An 18,462-nucleotide genomic window follows, 5' to 3' on the forward strand; every position below is an offset into this window, starting at 1 on the left:
CAGGAGGTCAGATTAGATTGTCACAATGATCCCTCCTATCCTTATAGTAGTCCTTATATTTCCTCCAGTTCTCTCAGATGATACCTCTCTAAGTGCTCTCTCCCAATTTCCCCAGACTGCAGCCCCTGCAGAGAAGCTACCCATTTGCTGCCCTATTGTTCCCTGTCCCCTTCCAATAGAGACAAGGAAACGAATGGGAGTCAGAGGGCTGACTAACCTCTGTAAAAACCCTCCACACAGTGTCCTGTTGCCTTTCCCATTGTGACCCATGAAGATGTACTATTCCCCCTAGAGAACTTCTCATAAAGACCATCACCAGGGGCTACCCCTGTACATAAAGACCTGCTGCTCTAGAGATACCTCATTTGTTGTCCACCCTTTCAGAGAATACTCAGGCTGTGACCACTCTGACCGGAAAGTGCCTCTCACACACCTGCTACCCAAGAGATCTTGCTCAGAAGGGTCCCCCAACAAACCACACACACATAGCAATGACCTTCACCTGCTATTTCATGTCGATCCCACCCAGTCACATGCTAACCCCCCAGAGAATTCCCACATGGCAACCACCGCTCCAGTGACAGTTCCTAGACACTTAACAGATCTCTGGGCAGTGCAAGTACAGCGGTACGTATGGTACACCATACCAGCAAGATATTTATAGCCGGTACAGCGTAACAGAAAGACACAGGAGGAGCCGGTGGCTCCATGCCAGCAGCTCCTCTGGCACGGCTGTACCGCCCCCAGCCCTTCCCCCTGCCCTTCCACAGAGCTGCGTCTCCTCCATCTGTATGGCAGCCCAGCTGGAGGACAGGGCTGGGGGCGATACAGCCACCAAAGGAGCTGCCAGCATTCTGCTCCTTTCCCCGCTGCCCCTCCCAAACTATCTAATGATTATCAACATAGACTACACACACAAACTAGGTTAAAAAGAACATGATTAAGGTTGCAAAGTCAAGCACTCAAAATTTATGAAAGCCAGAATTAAGAGGTCAGACTTAAGGCAAAGAGGGTAATATTTTCAAAAGTACCTAGGTCCCATTAACTTTCAATAAGGCACTTAAGTGAATTAGGTGGTTTCAAGATAGGACTGGACTAAGGCTTCTAAGTCACTTAATTTTCTCTGACTGAAAATGCATGTGAAAGCCTCCTTTGTATGGTCGACGTATTCAAGGAAGGGAAACAAAATATACACACTCACACAAACTTCCACTGTACATATTATATAAATGCAAGGAAACACTCCTAAGCACTGTATATGGGCTCTTAAAAATGTAAAATGCACACAGCCAATGTCCTACAGAAGAAGGCCTTGATCCTAAATAACACATAATACAATGCTAAGAGGTGCTTCTTCACACCAGTAATTGTTTGAGTAAGGGTTTGCGGAATCAGACCCTCAGTAAGAAAAGAACAAAAAAAAGGAGCTTGGAGGCTGGTGTTACTACAATTCAGAGTTGCGTTGATAACTCAACTATGCATTCTGTAAGCCCCTGTGGGTAGGAAGCTTTCTTTGTCATTGGTCTGTAAATGCTATACACACCTATGGAATGTGTAAAGAACTCATATTCATAGCAATAACATTGTTGATGAGAGACAATGCACTGAGCCTTTTACAGGAGTGTAAGAAACCATGTATACTATTACAGGCACCAATACAAAAGAGGATTGCAACAGATGACTGGCTGCATCAGTCTAAAATCCCAATGCAAAAGCAGTGCAAAACTGGGGGCTTTGGTTATTTGTGTTTAATAATAGACATATATTTCTTGGATGGGGAGAGCGGTTAATCCCCATATTCAAATGATAGATTTCATGTGTGTGTCTGAGACATTCTGGTGGGGGACGGGAGGAGAAGGAGCAGCCCTTGCTAGAACAGGGAGGGATTTTCCCAACAGCATCATGCCTGCTGCCAGACAGGGGTGAATGAAGAGTTGAAAGAAAAGGCAGAAGCCCTACATGTCGACTAAGGCAGCTCTCATTCTCTTCTCTGTTGGGCTTTGCTGCCTTCTAGCAACACTTTGTGTGTGAAATAAACAGGAGGTTTTGTGTTTCCCCAGTGGGACTAGTGTGAGAAGTGCAGTTAAACTTTAATGCTGTGCGTGAACATAACCAGGCCAATTGCCTTGGTCCAAGAGCACCTCTCTTCTAGCTGGGAGGGAAATAAGAAGCCACCTGTTCATGTGAGCCACTGCCACAGATACAGAGGAGATGGCTCAGATAAGATGGATGTTCCATGCATCCAAACCCATCCCACCAATGAAGGAGGACTAGAGGGCAGCTGCAAGGGGAAGTAGGAGAAATACAGTATCAGGTGCATAACAATTAGCAATATACAGTCATGGGGTACTGGAATGTTACATGTCTGTCTTGATTTACCATTAAGACAATAGTGACATGTGAGAATTCACCTCTCATATTTAAGTAGCAATTTTCCCCTCCATGTTTCCAATGTCAGATGTAAAAGCTTAAGAGTGCAATGTATTAAAAATAATAGCAACCCAATATGCTTAGCAACAGAGAGAGAGCTTACATAAACATGCAACAGCATTCTTTCTTTAAAATGCAAAAACTTTTACATTTGTTATGTGTCTAACTGGAATCTTTACAGTACAGTCTTTAGCATTACTTCTTCCATCACAATCATCAAGAGAAGGTGCCCTTTGCGGGAAATAAATGGTCAATCTCACCTAGTAAGCTAGTCAGAGCTTTGACACACTGCATGTGTTCTCTCATCTGAAATTATTGACAAACTGCCCCTAAGTACATTACAGCCACAACTAGAATCCTGCTGTCCTCCAATAGAACGGAAGAGTAGGTGTGTGGGTCATTGATATCTTTTTTCCTGTTTCTGTCAATGCAGTGGCGGATTAATGATTTTGCTGCCCCATATGAACTTGTTTTATTTTTTTTATAAATTCGTTTGAACTAAAATGAATCTAAATATCATTAAAATAATTGAACATTTACAAGTTTTATTATAAATAAAATTACAAGTACAGCGGACCCTCGCTTGAGTGCAATTTCGCTTATAGCGTGGGACCGCACATGGATCCAAAACTGAGAACCACTTAATTTCTTCCTTCTGGTCATATTATTAACGTTTAGGATTCTCGCGAGTATGATTACTAAATGACGTCGTGCCGTCATTGGCGGTCTCAATATGCGCTGTGATTGGTAGAATCGCGGCGTCACTTATGCTGCGATTTACAAAAATGCTGCTATTATAAATTTGCCGCCCCTGCAAATTTGCCGCCCTAGGCCTAGGCTTTGTCAGCCTAGGCGATAATACGCCGCTGTGTCAATGGCTAAGTGGCATCCATCTGTCCCTCTTAGTTCTCCACTGGGGTCTTTATGTTGTATAATTTCAAAGAAACTGCAAATTTCTGGCAGGAAAACCTGGAAGTCTCCAACATTAGGTCTTTGACCTTACTCCCTTAGAAGTTTTGTTTGAAAGTTCAGAGTTACTGTGATGGGGTCTACTCACCACAGAGGCACCTCCTACTGGCCTTCATGGAGAATAGCTCTGCCAGCCGGTGTACCCTCTTCAGGTGGTGCCTCTCTTGTCATCTTCTCCGCCTGCAGACCTACCTGCAAGTACCGTAATGTCCTCTTCATGACTCGGCCTTCCAGCCAAATCAACATCTGTATTTCCCCTTTCAAGCCAATTCCCCAGTGGCAAATGGCAGAGACCCAGGCCTGCCCACTACCCTGTGTCCTGACCCAGGAAGCCTGTGGATAACAGACTCCTGCTGCATCTCAACTTCCTTCAATGCTGCTTCAATTCCCTGGGCCACTTCCCCACAACCTCGGTCCTTCTTCGCTCCCAACAGCCAGCCAGGAGCTCCCTCTTGATCCCCCATCCCTGCCAGCAACTGCTCTGTCTGCAATGCTACCTTTGCTGCAGCCTGTTAGGAACACAATCCTCCCTCCTTGAGCTCCCCACAGCAACTCAGACTGACTCTGCCCCTACAGCGCCTATTGTAAAAGCCCGCTAGGCCCTGATTGGCTGCTCTGTGCAGACTCCCTCCAATTGACTGCTTCTTGTGAAGCCTTCGTAGGCTGCGTGGAGGACTCACCTCCCCTGCTCCTTTCTGGGATAGGGTATGGCAGGCCCCTGAGGCCTACATTAACCCCTTCTATGCCAGTGTGGGATGAACACCCCATCACAGTTACCTTTTCAGTTCTGCTCCCTTTTGCTGAAAGAAGTCATGGTTATCTCATCGTCACCTACACAACATGATCCCATTCGTATCTTATTTCTGAACATTGGGAATTATTTTTCTTTATAAACAAGTGTAAGGGGGAGGCTATTATGTTCCCAGCATACATATAGAAGTTAGATAAAAACCTAAATATTCTTTCTGGAAGGCTGCAATGTAACATGACTTTATTTTTTAAAATTCAGCACAATAACACATAAGAACCCGAAAACAGGGAGAGACAAAGCAGGCTGCTTCCTAAGGCAGAGACACACCACTCAACCCTCCTTGCTTTGAGCTGGTTCTTTCCACAAAGACTCTGCTTGCACGCTTTCACACAGAGCCTCCTAGCAGGGCTGCCAACCTCAAAGCTCAAGTTTTTGCCAATCACATGTCAAAAGTACCCTAAATCACTGAGGTTGGCACCACTGCATTCTTCCACACCTGTACCCCAAAGCCCCCCCCCAGGTGAGTCTGGGGTGTACACACAGAGGCTGTAGAATCCCTGTTTCCCCCACCCCATCCCTGCTCCCGCGCTACCCTCTCCCTGCTGCCTGCCTCGCTCTTTGTTTCTTGCCACAGATTGACAGGAGAGCAGCTCCTGCCACTTCTGCTGGCTCCTCAATGAAAGCAAACAAGAATCATGGCAACAGCTGTGGGTAAGCCACCCCCATTGCCCACATAACTCCATCTACTGAGTCTGCCCACACGCACCACACACATCACACACCATTGGCTGTGCGAGAGCACCTCTTGTAGCCCCTCAAAGGCTTGCAGGTGCACTGCCCTTAGCACCCACTCAGATTCTTCCCATCAGTCATCCAGCCCAGATTACTTCAAACAAAATACCCCACTTCATGGTTCTGATTTATTAATACTCCCTTTATAGAGCACAAACCACTTCTTTAGTGTGTCGAGTTCACACCCATTCTGGGGCCATGTAAGAGTCCTGGTAGATTTCCTCCCACTGTTCAGGAGGCCCCAGCCCTCCTCCTGGGCGCTGGGTGGTACTGTAGGCCAGCTGTAGGGTCTCCTCCAGCTGGCCCTTTTCCTCCCAATTAGCCCTTTCACCCTCAGGCTAAGAAAGTTCAGCATAGAGGCCTCCCCACAATCTGGTGTCTTTCTTGGTATGAAGGGAAAGGCAGCATATATGCTGGTCCCCTTCCCAAAATTCATCCCAATTGGCTAGGAAAGAGGGGAGCCTTGCTTCAGCCACTCTGCAAGACTCCCAGTCCTGGCCCCTTTAAAGAAACAGTCACGGTTCCCCCCAAAAACCACTACGTGTTCCTGAGACCACTTCCTCTTGGTCAATATATCTTATTTCCTAGATTCTTGCTTCCATAAGAGCTCCCAAAATCTTAAAGGGCCATGCAATGGGACTGACTGCTAGGCCCATCACAAGCTGGGAAGAGCAAGCCACCAACCGACCCTAATGTGGCCATATCCTCCATCAGACAGTGGCCCGCTTTGAGGAGAAGCGCCTTGCCCTCAAAGCTGAAAAGAGAGAGAAGAGGACAGAAAAATAAATAACTTTTTTCCCAGCATGCAGTTGGCCTACCACAAAATGTCTGTACCTACTGCGGGCGGATTTGTGGTTCCAGGATCGGACTCCTGAGTCATCTCAGGACCCATATGTAAATCCGTGGTAGAGTTCATCCTCGAAATCGAGGGATCACCAATCATCAATCAATCATATTACTCTGTGTGTGTGTGTGTATAAACCATCAATGTAAAACAACCACCTTAGTGTATCCAAATATTAACAAATCAAGTAAAGTAGTTTATTAATGTATGGAAGGCCATTTCTAAAAAAAATCATTAAGGATTCAATATTGCGCCATTGAAATCAATGGGAGCAGAATCAGGTCCTATAGTATCGCCCTCAGGTTGCTTTTCATTTTGACTCTTACAAAATGAAAAAAAAAGAAAAGGAAAAAGAAATTACTCTGAGAATCAGTGATGCAAATGCCCAGAAGTAAACAACCCTGTGTGTATTTTCCAGTATTACCTCCTTTATAATGGCACTTTGAGAGCTACTGATGAAAAGCTCATAGAAGTGATCATGAAATGAGAGTGTTTCATGATTCGAAGGAATGAGAGCAGCAGAATAAAGACAATGGAATTCAAAAAAGCAGACTTCAATGAACTCAGAGAATTGGTAGGTGTGGTCCCCTGGGAAGAGTATCTAAGGGGGAAAAGGAGTTCAGAAGAGGTGCCAGTTTTGAAAAGAGATAATATTAAAGATACAACAGCTAACAATCCTGATGCAGAAAAAAGATGGGAAGAATAGGAAGAGACCAATATGGCTGCATCAGAAGCTCTTTAATGACCTGAAAATCAAAAAGGAATTGTACAAAAAGTGGAAACAAGCACAAATTGCTATTGATGATTTCAAAAGAATAGGGCAAGCATGTAGGGAGAAAATCAGAATGGCTAAAGCACAAATGAGTTACAACTAATAAAGGACATAAAAGGCAATAAGAAGTTCTATAAATACATTAGAAGTAAGAGAAAGACAAAGGACAGTGTAGACCCATTACTTAATGGGGAAAGAGAGCAAATAATGGATGACACAGAGACAGCTGAATTATTTAATGCCTTTTCTGCTTTCCACATTTACTAAAAAGGTTTATTACCAGATGCTTCCCACAATTGCTATTGACAACAAGGGGGAAGTAATGCAGATCAGAATAGGGAAATAACAGGTTAAAGAATATTTAGGTAAGTTAGATGTATTCAAGTTGGCAGGGCCTGATGAAATTCACCCTACATAAGGAACTAGCTGAAGCAAACTCTGAACCATTTGCAATTCTCTTTAAGACCCTCACAGAGGGCGGAGATGTCTCAGGGGACTGGAGGAAGTCAAACATAGTACCTATCTTTAACAAGAAAAGGAAGACCCAGAGATTATAGAGCAGTCAGACTAACTTCAGTTAAGGGAAAGTGGATGGGTCAGCTTTTGTGGCCTGCATCATGCGGGAGGTCAGACTAGATGACCATAATGGTCCCTTCTGACCTTAAAGTCTATGAGTCTATGAGTCTATGATTGTTAAGCACTGGAACAGATTACCAAGGGAGGTTATGGAATCCCCATCATTGGAGGTTTCTGAGAACAGGTGAGACAACACCTGTCCAGGATGGGCTAGTTATACTTAATCCTGCCTCAGCGTGGGAGGACAGACTAGATGACCTCTTGAGGTCCCTTCCAGCCCTACATTTCTGTAAAAGCAAGGAATAATAAATAATAATAATAATTCTGGTACACCTCTAACTCGATATAACACTGTCCTCAGGAGCCAAAAAATCTTACCGCGTTATAGGTGATACCGCATTATATTGAACTTGCTTTGATCCACCGGAGTGCGCAGCCCCACACCCCCGGAGCGCTGCTTTACCGCGTTATATCCGAATTCGTGTTATATCGGGTCGCGTTATATTTAGCATGCTTTAGGAAACTTCCCCAAGATAAAGAAATTTCTATAACAGAGAAAATATGTTACACTTTCCACCCAATTTTTTTTTTTTTTAAACAGAAGTCTCAAGAGTCTGTTCTTCTATAGTAACTTCCTGCTGAGTGGGTTAGGTCACTTCCTTCTGAATCAACACAGTGTTACAACTAACTAGCGGTGTATTTTCTAATTTTTGAGGTCTTGACTTTGTAACCTTAATAATGGTTTTAATTTACTTTTTGTGTGTGTAATTTAACATATATATTGCAGTAGCTCCTAAAGGCCACAACCAGGTTGGTCCCCACATCAGTTGGCACTGTGCAAACACATAATAAGTGACAGTTCCTGCCTCAAAGAGCTTACAGGCCAAAAGACAACATAGATCTTCTCAATAAAAAGGCTGGTGTGCAGAGGATCATCCAGTGAAGGTTCTATAACACAAATGAGGCTAGAAGGTCTAAGCAGTTTAAAAATTTTACCCTGAGTATAAGTGCATGTGAAAGTCTCTTTTGTGTGATCTATGTATCCAAAGAAAGGAAACAAAACCAAGACACACACACACACAAACACGCACATTGTAGATATAGATACAAGCCTATTTGTTCTATCAAGCAGACCTATCTATCTACTAGAGCAAATGAACACCCCTAACCACTACACACTATACCACCATTACATAAATACACACTTGTATACGTAGGCACTGCACTCACATGGACCTCCTTGCATCAAGCACTACACTCTTTCAGTACAGCCACACATACAGAGCTTTGTGCATGCCTGAGACAGAGACAGGCACATTTGTATACACACACACAGGGCCGGCGCTTCCACTAGGCGACCCTAGGCAGTCGCCTAGGGCGGCAGGATTTGTGGGGCGGCATTTTGCCACCCTCGGCGGAAATTCGGAGGCGGGGGGTCCTTCCACTCCGGGTCTTCGGTGGAAATTCGGCAGCGGGTCCTTCACTCGCTCCGCGACCCGCCGCCGAAGTGCCCCAAGGACACGGAGGGGAAGGACCCCCGCCGCCGAATGCTCAGAGGAGCAGCGCTGCTGCCTAGGGCGGCAAAAACCCTGGCACCGCTCCTGCACACACACGCACACTCACACACAGATCTGCCCTGCTGGCCAGGTTAGAATTCTGTCTCTGAAGCCAGGCTGCTTTTGCAAGCTACTGACGTCACAAAGGTGTCAACTGGCAACCGGTGTGACTCGAAGATGTTCCCATTTGCAAGCAGCTCTTCTTTACTTTCAAGCACAAAGAGGGTGAGCTCTCGCTAAGCAGCCAAGTAGGCAATCTGCCAGGGAGCTGCATGAGCGAAGGATACAGAGCGCTTCCAAACAGCCTCACAGCTCAACTCCTTTTCGGTCTCACTGGAATGAGAAAACTGCTTGAACAGGGCTGGTGCTTTGTAGCTCTGCAGGGCCTCTGCCCCAGCATTCTCTGAAGGGCTGAAGCAGTGTGGAGGAGCTACAGTAGATAAGGTACCGTGTCATGTCCCCTCCGAATGGCCACAAATCCCTGTGGCTGGTGCTTCTTTTTGGAATGGGAGTGATGGCAAAGAGCCTGAACTGTCCAGTAAAGTGTACCTGTCAATATCTGGAAGTGAACTGCACAGGGCAGCAGCTGCAAGATTTCCCCACGACCATTCCACTGGACACAAGGCAGCTGATTCTGGCTACCAACAACATCTCCTACCTGCCATCGGTGGAGCTGAACTTCCTAAGTGACTTGGTCTATCTGGACTGCAGGGAGAATGCCATTAGTGAAGACCTGGATTTCGCCTTCATCAGTCTCAACAAGCTCATCTACCTAGACCTCAGCTTCAACAACCTCACCCGGGTCACTTTCACCACTTTCTCCCAGCTCAGTAGCCTGGTGGTGCTGAAGATCTCGGACAACCCAAATCTGGTGGAGATTGAGAAGGATTCCTTTGCCAACAACACCTGGCTGAGGCACCTGGATGTGAGCCGGACTGGCTTGACGTTCCTGGATATTAGTATTGTCAAGGATCTGCCCAATCTGAAGTCCCTGGGTCTAAGTGAAAACCTCTGGAACTGTAACTGCTCCTTCTTGGACTTCACCCTCTGGATGAAAGAAAGTGGCGTTCGCTTCCCAGGTGAGGACTTTGTGGGCCAGCCCAGACACCCCAAGATTTGGCTGGAACTAAGCAGATGGTTCTGCTTTCTGTATCAGAATGTCACTGTTATTCTTCACATTATGGGCCAGATTCTCAGTTGGTGTAAAGTAGCACAGGTCCATTGAAGTCACCTGAACTGTGCCAATTTACCTTAGCCATGGATTGGCCCTCTGACCATAACAATATACACACCATCAAACACATACAAGGGCACCCATGCATGCCTAGACTTTAAGACCAGAAGGGACAATCATGATTATCTAGTCTGATGTCCTACACATCGCAGGCCACAGAACCTTGCCCACCCATTCCTGTAATAGACCCCTACCCTCTGGCTGAGTTACTGAAGTCCTCAAATCATGATTGAAAGACTTAAAGTTACAGAGAATGCACTATTTTCACTAATTTAAACCAACAAGTGACTTGTGCCCCATGCTGCAGAGGAAGGCAAAAAAAAAAAAACAGGATCTCTGCTGATCTGACCTGGGGGGAAATTCCTTCCTGACCCCAAATATGGCGATCACTTAGACCCTGAGCATGTGGGCAAGAGCCACCAACCAGACAGCTGGGAAAGAATTATCTGTAGTAACTCAGAGCCCTCCCCATCTAGTGTCCCATCTCTGGCCAGTGGAGATATTTGCTACTAGCAGTCACAGATGGGCCACACGCCATTGTAGGCAGTGTCATCATACCATCCCCTCCATAAACTTACCAAGCTCAGTCTTGAAGCCAGTTAGGTTTTTTGACCCTACTGCTCCCCTGGGAAGGCTGTTCCAGAACTTCACTCCTCTGATGGTTAGAAACCTTCATTTAATTTCAAGCCTAAACTTGTTGATGGCCAGTTTATATCCATTTGTTCTTGTGTCCACATTAGCCCTTAATTTAAATAACTCCTCTCCCTCTCTGGTATTTATCTGTCTATGTATTTATAGAGAGCAATCATATCTCCCCTCAGCTACATACAAACAACCGTGTGTGTGTGTGTGCGTGCGTGCAACCACAAAATGCTAAACTAACAATCAAGAACTGGCTTTAAGTGATAAGAAACAAGGAGATTTGCTAGACCTTTAAAATTCCTGCTCTAGCCTCAGCTGGTGCCACTGTAGTCTGTGATCAGTTCAAAGTGCCATGTGTCTGTCCTGCTGTATTACCCACAGGCAGTTCTTGGGCAAGCTCTTGATGAGGAAAGCTGCTCCTCTGAACTTCCGGACGTTTCTGTAGTTCCATTCTGGAGTATAGTTTTTTGCTAGTGGTGTTAAATTTCAGGGTTTTTAATGGTAGATTAAAAAAACCCTCAAATGAAAATGCAAGAGATACCATTATTCCAGCCCTGGGACCTCACACACCATTCCCAGCCCACCTCGATTCTGACCTCTAGTACCCTGCTTTTCCAACCCAGGGCTCCCCATGGTTCTGCCAATGCACCCCTACCCTAACCTGTAAATCGTCCTGCTGTTCCATTCCTGGGTGTCTCTTCTTGAACGTAGACGTTCATTTGGGCCAACTATATGGCAATTTTGTTCTGTGCACAAACACACATGAGGATGAAACTGAGTCAGCTCCCTTTCCTCTGGGACCCTAGCTGGGACAGGATACCACAGGTTAAATCCTGGCCCTATTGAAGTCAGTGTCAGTTTTGTCATTGATTTCAGTGGGGCGGGGCCAGGACTTCACTCTACTTTCATACCCTGCCTATATTTTTGTTACATGAGCAGTACAAGCAATGACCTTTTCCCTAAGAGTAAGAGCTGTTCTGCTGGAACAAGGGTAAACGATTTCTCTACTCACACTAACTATCACAGCACTTTTATCTCAGTCGTTTTTGCCCTGAATGCAGATACCTTTTGTACAGCACTCAGTATTAAAGACCTGATACAGAGCCCATGCTGAACTCAGTGGGAGTCCTTTTATTAACTGCAGCAGACTTTGGATCAGGCCCTACATTGAGGAGGACTGACAGAGTGTAAAATAGGACATTAAGTGTGATCGTACTCAGGAAAGTATCTCTTGTGCATTAGCTACTGTGGGGCTCCCATATGTTCTCTCTCATTCTCAAGGATGCCAGAGCAAATTGACTCAATTTACAAAATGAAGTCCTGGATCAGGAAAGCACATGAGCACCTGCTTAAATCCCTTTGACTCCAGTGATAATTAAGCACACGCTTAAATGCTGTTCTCAATAGTGATAATTTCCCGAGTTGAGGCCTGAAAGATGATTTTTTTCTTAAATCACCAGAAATGCCTAAATCCAGCTGGGTTTTTTTCTGCCTCAGTTAAAAGATTATGTAACTGGATTGTAGCTGTTGCTTATCCACAGGGTAGAAGAGTCTCCATTTCACTTTCCCAGAGTCATTTTGGTCCCAAGAGTAAGAGTGTGTTTGGGAGTCACTGAAATGTATGCTGGCTTCTCCCAACTCCAAATGTTCACAAGCCCCAGTCTTTAAAGAATTACACACAGCACAATGTTGAGAGGGGATTCTGAAAATAGTAATTGTTTAAGGATTGGCTGGGCAAGACTCTCAGTAAAAACAAAGAAAGGAAGATTGGAGGCTGATGTTACTCAGTGCAGAGTTAAGGTTATTTAAGTACCTGTCTTGGGGCAGGAAGCTCTTTTGTTTGCCTGTAAGTGCTACACATGCCTATGGAGTTGTGTAAAGACCTAATCATAGTAATAACATTGTAGATGGGAGAAAGTGCATCGGAGCCTTATACAGGAGTGTAAGAAACCATATGTATTATTATAGGCACCAGTACAAAAGAGGGTTACAGCAGATGACTGGGTGCATCAGTCTTGAAGCCCCATGCAACAGCTGTGGGAAACTGGGGGCTTTGGTTATTTGTGTTTAATAATAAGTGCGTTTTTCTTGCATGAGGAGAGAGGTCAGTCTTAATATTCACATCACAGATTTCATGTGCGTGTTGGAGACATTCACATGGCGGGACAGAGGGAGGAGAAGGAGCTGTAATGAAGCGGCCTCTGGCGGGACACAACTGAGAGTATCAATTTAGGACAGATTGCTTAGAGCAGGGCAGTCACAGCCCAAGGCTGGATGTCCTTTATTACTAAGGCACACCAAACTAGCCAAACAGAGAGGACTTTGGTTTTACCCCACTGGCTAACCAGAAGTCATATAAGCAATTCCCTCAGATACTCCAGTTCCCTTGTATCACCACCAGCACTACTCCTTATGGGGATGAATGGTTATGAAAACCAATACCCCAGTAAAAGAAAAAAGTTTCTCTCAATCCCAAAGGACCAAGCCCCAGACCCAGGTCAGATCTTACCCACAAGTCAGATCTTACCCACAAATCACACTGTTGCCAATCCTTTAGAATCTAAAATCTAAAGGTTTATTCATAAAAAGAAAGAAATATAGATGAGAGCTAAAATTGGTCAAAGTAATTAATTACATACAGCAATGGCAAAGTTCTTGGTTCAGGCTTGTAGCAGTGATGGAATAAACTGCAGGCTCAAATCAAGTCTCTGAAGTACATCCACAGCTTGGATGGGTCATTCAGTCCTTTGTTCAGAGCTTCAGTGTATAGCAAAGTTCCTCCAGAGGTAAGAAGCAGGATTGAAGACAAGATGGAGAAGATGCAGCTGCCTTTTATAGTCTCTTGCCATGTGGCCTGTGCTTCCTTTGTCTCAAACACAAGCTGCCCAGCACATGGCTTGAAAGCTTTAGAGTTCCCTCCATAGGCATGTCCCTGCATGCCTTGCTGAGTCATAAGGTGTATCCACTTTCTCTCAATGGGTCAATTGTATAACTGATGGTCCTTAATGGGCCATCAAGCAGGCTTGACGGTGCTGATGCCAAGCTATCTGGGGTGTCACCCAGAAGCATAGCACAAGTTTGAAATATAGACAGTATAGAGCCAATACTTATAACTTTAAATACAAAAATGATACATGCATCCAGATAGCATAATCATAACCAGCAAATGATAACCTTTTCATAGACACCTTACTTGACCTCCTTTGTACAAGATTTGGTGCCACTACAGAATGTTGGTTGCAACAATGGTCTATACGGTCACAGTTTGTGTCAATAACATCACAGGAGCAACTTCTGCTAGGACTGAGGGGGAGAAGAGGGATTTTCCCTATCAGCATCATGGCTGCTACTCACGGGTGCCAGAGAGGGGTGAATATAGAGTTGACAGAAAGGGCAGAAGGCCTATGTGTCAGTTCTCATTCTCTTCCCTGTCAGGCTTTGCTACCTTCCAGCAACACTTTGTGTGTGAAAGAGGCAGGAGGTTTTATGTTTCCCTGGGACTAGGGTGAGAACTTCAGTTAAACTTTAATGCTGCGGGTAAACATATCCAGGATGAGTGCCTTTGACCCAGAGCACCTCTCTTTCCAGCTGGGAGGGAAATAAGAAGCTCCCTGCTCATGTGAGCCACTACCACAGATACAGGCGAGATGGTACAGATAAGATGGATGTTCCATCCATCCAAACCCATCCCACCAGTGAAGGGGGACCCGAGGGCAGCTGCAGCTTATGGGCAAGTCAGGGAACCCAACTGTACTGCAAAACAATGCCCCAGCCAGGCCTTTTAAAAGCTACTGATGCCTGATAAGGAAACAGAGCACCAACGTTTTATGCAGAGCTGTGTTTGGATCCACATGCAAAACTGAAGTTGCCCCAAGTTTGGGGGTGTTCGGGCTCATCCCGAATGTTATTCAGATACAGAGATAAAACCATACTGATTTTACCCTCCCTAGCATCCTTTATTACTAGGGACATTTGCGTGAAGACAAGTTATTTTTCTAAGTTGCCTCCAGACTCCTATTTACTGTTGCTCAAGGCATACACAAGAGAGAGTTTCTTCTGTGTTTCCTCTACAGATCCTGAGAACATCTCCTGCTACAGCCCAGCAGCTCTACATGGCTGGTCAATGCCTGGGGTGGAGTCGAAGCTCCACTACACATGTCTCCTCCATTTACATGATACAGACTATGCCTTCCTGGGTCTGATTGGCTTCTGTATATTCTCTGCCGGCACTGTGGCAGCCTGGTTGGCTGGAATGTGTGTAGTGCTATACGAATTCCACACAACAAGGGGAGGGAATGATGAAGATGAAGATGAAGACGAAGAAGCAACCACCTAGAACTAGCCTCTGAAGCCCTGGTGAATAACTATGCTGGGATGCCAGAGACTGATACTAGACGTACCTTTCTCTTGGTCCCCCTGGGCTTTCCCCGTCTATCTGCCTTTCCAGATGAGATTCTTGTGACCCAAAATACAGCTGCAGGAATCCTTTTGTTGTAATTTAACCCTCTTTGGGGGAATTTCTTACTTCCTCCTTCTTTTCTCCAAAATTTCTTTCTCCAGCTGGGCTTGGGCCATTGACAAATTAATTGATGCCTGCCAAAAGTATGGTAAGTGCTCATCTATCAACCAGCCAGATAATTAGTATTTGTTATTTACGGAGTGCCCCCAAATAGCTAAGAACCTTACTGAATATGTAGAAAGCCATGAGCAAAGACATTCAAAAATAGGGGTCTAAAGTCAGGCTCATAAATTCATATTTAGGCTCTTGGACTATGTGTCCTGATTTTCAAAAATGTCAAGTGTTCAAAATGTCAAAAATGTCGAGCAATGGTGATCACTGGAAGTTGCTGGGAGCTAAATGCTTTTGAAAATCAGGTTATTTATTTAGAAGCCAAAATAGGGATTTAGGAACCCAACTTTAGGCTCCTATTCTTGAAAATTTTGGCCATGACCCCTGTCCCAGAGAGCATGCAATCTAAGTATGATTTGTAAAAGATATACAAGTTATTCCCCAAAAGATGCTGGAGATGAAGCAGCCAAGTGTTTCAGAAAGATCACCATAGAGTGACCTCTAGCTGATATATATGTTTAACATCCCCTTAATATTGCAGCCAGGAAGAGACAATTCCCTGCTGAGAGCAGCTCAGCTTAGCTCTTACTGGCTGAAACTAATAGCATGTCTCCTAGAATCTTACTTGAAAGATTAATGCAGATTGGTTTGGACAAGAGCTGCTGGATAACAAACTGCCTGAAGGACAATAAATATATGGTAATGATAAATGGCAATGTATTGAGTTTGGGGAAGATGTTTAGTAGGGTACTGCAGCAATCTGTTTGGTCTGGACTTCCTTAACAGCTTCATGAAAGAGACTAATTTGGGAGGAGCTGAAAATAACAGTAAAAACAGAACTAACTCAAAGAGACCAAGAGTGATTAAAAATGCAGGTAGAAAATATAAATAGTTATAATAAAAAGATTAGTCTTGTGAAAATGACACTAACACATATGGGGAGTATTATTCTTTGTATTGCAGTAGCACTTAAGGTGTCCAATCAGGGCCCCATTGTGTTAGGTGTTGCACGTATATAATTACACAGTCCCCATCTCAAAGAGTTTACAATGAAAGGGCTAGATTGTGAATCCCTCATCCACACTGGTGTGCAGTTACTCAAATAAGTATTGCCATTGACTTCAGGGGGACTACTTGTGTGAGTAATTGGTCACCAATATGAGTAATAGGTTTACAGTCTGGCCCATACTGATCTGAAACCTACATAGTCAACAGGTGGGAGAAATCTAGGAAACAAAAATGCTGCTAGGAGACTACAAATTAGACCTGAGTTTGCATTGAGAATGGCTTATTTTAGTTTAGTTTAAACTGATTCCTAATTGACTCAGGGTATGTCTACACTACGAAATTAGGTCGAATTTATAGAAGCCGGTTTTATAGAAATCGGTTGTATACAGCCGATTGTGTGTGTCCCCACATAAAATGCTCTAAGTGCATTAAGTCGGCGGACCGTGTCCACAGTACCAAGGCTAGCGTCGACTTCCGGAGCGTTGCACTATGGGTAGCTATCCCACAGTTCCCGCAGTCTCCGCCGCCCATTGGAATTCTGGGTTGAGATCCCAATGCCTGAATGATGCAAAACAGTGTCGCGGGGGGTTCTGGGTACATGTCGTCAGGCCCCTCCCCCTCCGTCAGAGCAACGGCAGACAATCGATTCGCGCCTTTTTACCTGGGTTACCTGTGCAGACAACATACCACGCCAAGCATGGAGCCCGCTCAGCTCAGCTCACCGTCACCATATGTCATCTGGGTGCCGGCAGACGTGGTACTGCATTGCTACACAGCAACAGCTAATTGCCTTTTGGCAGTAGACGGTGCAGTATGACTGGTAGCCTTCATCGGCGATCTGGGTGTTGGCAGACATGGGGCTGGCAGACGTGGGGCTGCATTGCTACACAGCAGCAGCCCCTTGCCTTTTGGCAGTAGATGGTGTATTACGACTGGTATCATCAGATGATGGCTGAAACTCTGTATGTCCCCGTCATATTCTGCTGCCTTCCCAATGATGATGGCGGCTATCAGTCGTAGTACACTATTTTCTGCCAAGCGCCCAATATTTTCTGCCAAGCACCCAGAAGATGCCGAGGGCTATCAGTCATGCTGCACCGTCAGCTGCCAGCTTAAGATGTAAAAAATAGATTTGTTCTGTATTCATTTGCTTCCCCCTCCCTCCGTGAAATCAACGGCCCGCTAAACCCAGGGTTTTGAGTTCAATCTTTGGGGGGGCCATTCTGTGTGACAGTTGTTTGTGTTTCTCCCTCATGCACAGCCACCATTGTTGATTTTAATTCCCTGTACCTGTACGCCATGTCGTCACTCGCCCCTCCCTCCGTCAGAAAATAGTTTCGCGCCTTTTTTCAGACCAGACGCCATAGAACTGGGATCATGGAGCCCGCTCAGATCACCGCGGCAATTATGAGCACTATGAACACCACGCGCATTGTCCTGGAGTATACGCAGAGCCAGGACATGCCAAAGCAAAACCAGGACCAGCCGATGAGGTGATTGCAGCGCGGCGACGAGAGTGATGAGGAAATTGACATGGACATAGACCTCTCACAAAGTACAGGCCCCAGCAATGTGCAAATCATGGTGTTACTGGGGCAGGTTCATGGCGTGGAACGCCGATTCTGGGACCGGGAAACAAGCACAAACTGGTGGGACTGCTTCCCAGTGGCTGCGAAACTTTCGCATGCGTAAGGGCACTTTCATGGAACTTTGTGACTTGCTTTCCCCTGCCCTGAAGCGCCAGAATACCAGGATGAGAGCAGCCCTCACAGTTGAGAAGCGAGTGGCGATAGCCCTGTGGAAGCTTGCAACGCCAGACAGCTACCGGTCAGTCGGGAATCAATTTGGAGTGGGCAAATCTACTGTGGGGGCTGCTGTGATCCAAGTTGCCAGGGCAATCAAAGACCTGGTGATATCAAGGGTAGTGACTCTGGGAAACGTGCAGGCCATAGTGGATGGCTTTGCTGCAATGGGATTCCCAAACTGTGGTGGGGCGATAGAGGGAACCCATATCCCTATCTTGTCACCGGAGCACCAAGCCACCAAGTACATAAACCGCAAGGGGTACTTTTCAATGCTGCTGCAAGCCCTGGTGGATCACAAGGGACGTTTCACCAACATCAACGTGGGATGGCCGGGAAAGGTACATGATGCTCGCGTCTTCAGGCACTCTGGTCTGTTTCGAAAGCTGGAGGAAGGGACTTTCTTCCCGGACCAGAAAATAACCATTGGGGATGTCGAAATGCCTATCGTGATCCTTGGGGACCCAGCCTACCCCTTAATGCCGTGGCTCATGAAGCCGTACACAGGCAGCCTGG

At 45.6% G+C, this 18,462-nt stretch overlaps 1 protein-coding gene across 1 annotated transcript; it reads left to right on the top strand.

Moving 5' to 3' along the window:
• The first annotated feature begins 8,867 nt into the window (after window positions 1-8,867).
• On the top strand, window positions 8,868-14,902 carry LOC112107407 (leucine-rich repeat-containing protein 52). Its single transcript, XM_024201101.2, has 3 exons — window positions 8,868-8,915; window positions 9,130-9,769; window positions 14,640-14,902. The coding sequence occupies exons 1-3, from the start codon at window positions 8,868-8,870 to the stop codon at window positions 14,900-14,902; spliced, it is 951 nt and encodes a 316-aa protein (XP_024056869.2).
• The last annotated feature ends 3,560 nt before the right edge of the window (window positions 14,903-18,462 follow it).

This window comes from Terrapene carolina, unplaced genomic scaffold (genome assembly GCF_002925995.2).
Source record: "Terrapene carolina triunguis isolate 2854851 unplaced genomic scaffold, T_m_triunguis-2.0 Scaffold210, whole genome shotgun sequence".
Taxonomy (NCBI): Eukaryota; Metazoa; Chordata; order Testudines; family Emydidae; genus Terrapene; species Terrapene triunguis.

Coding starts and splice junctions, on each gene's coding strand:
- LOC112107407 (XM_024201101.2), top strand. CDS start 8,868: ATGTTCCCATTTGCAAGCAGCTCTTCTTTACTTTCAAGCACAAAGAGG. Junction 8,916..9,129: donor TACTTTCAAGCACAAAGAGG/GTGAGCTCTCGC, acceptor GAGCTACAGTAG/ATAAGGTACCGTGTCATGTC. Junction 9,770..14,639: donor AAGTGGCGTTCGCTTCCCAG/GTGAGGACTTTG, acceptor TTTCCTCTACAG/ATCCTGAGAACATCTCCTGC.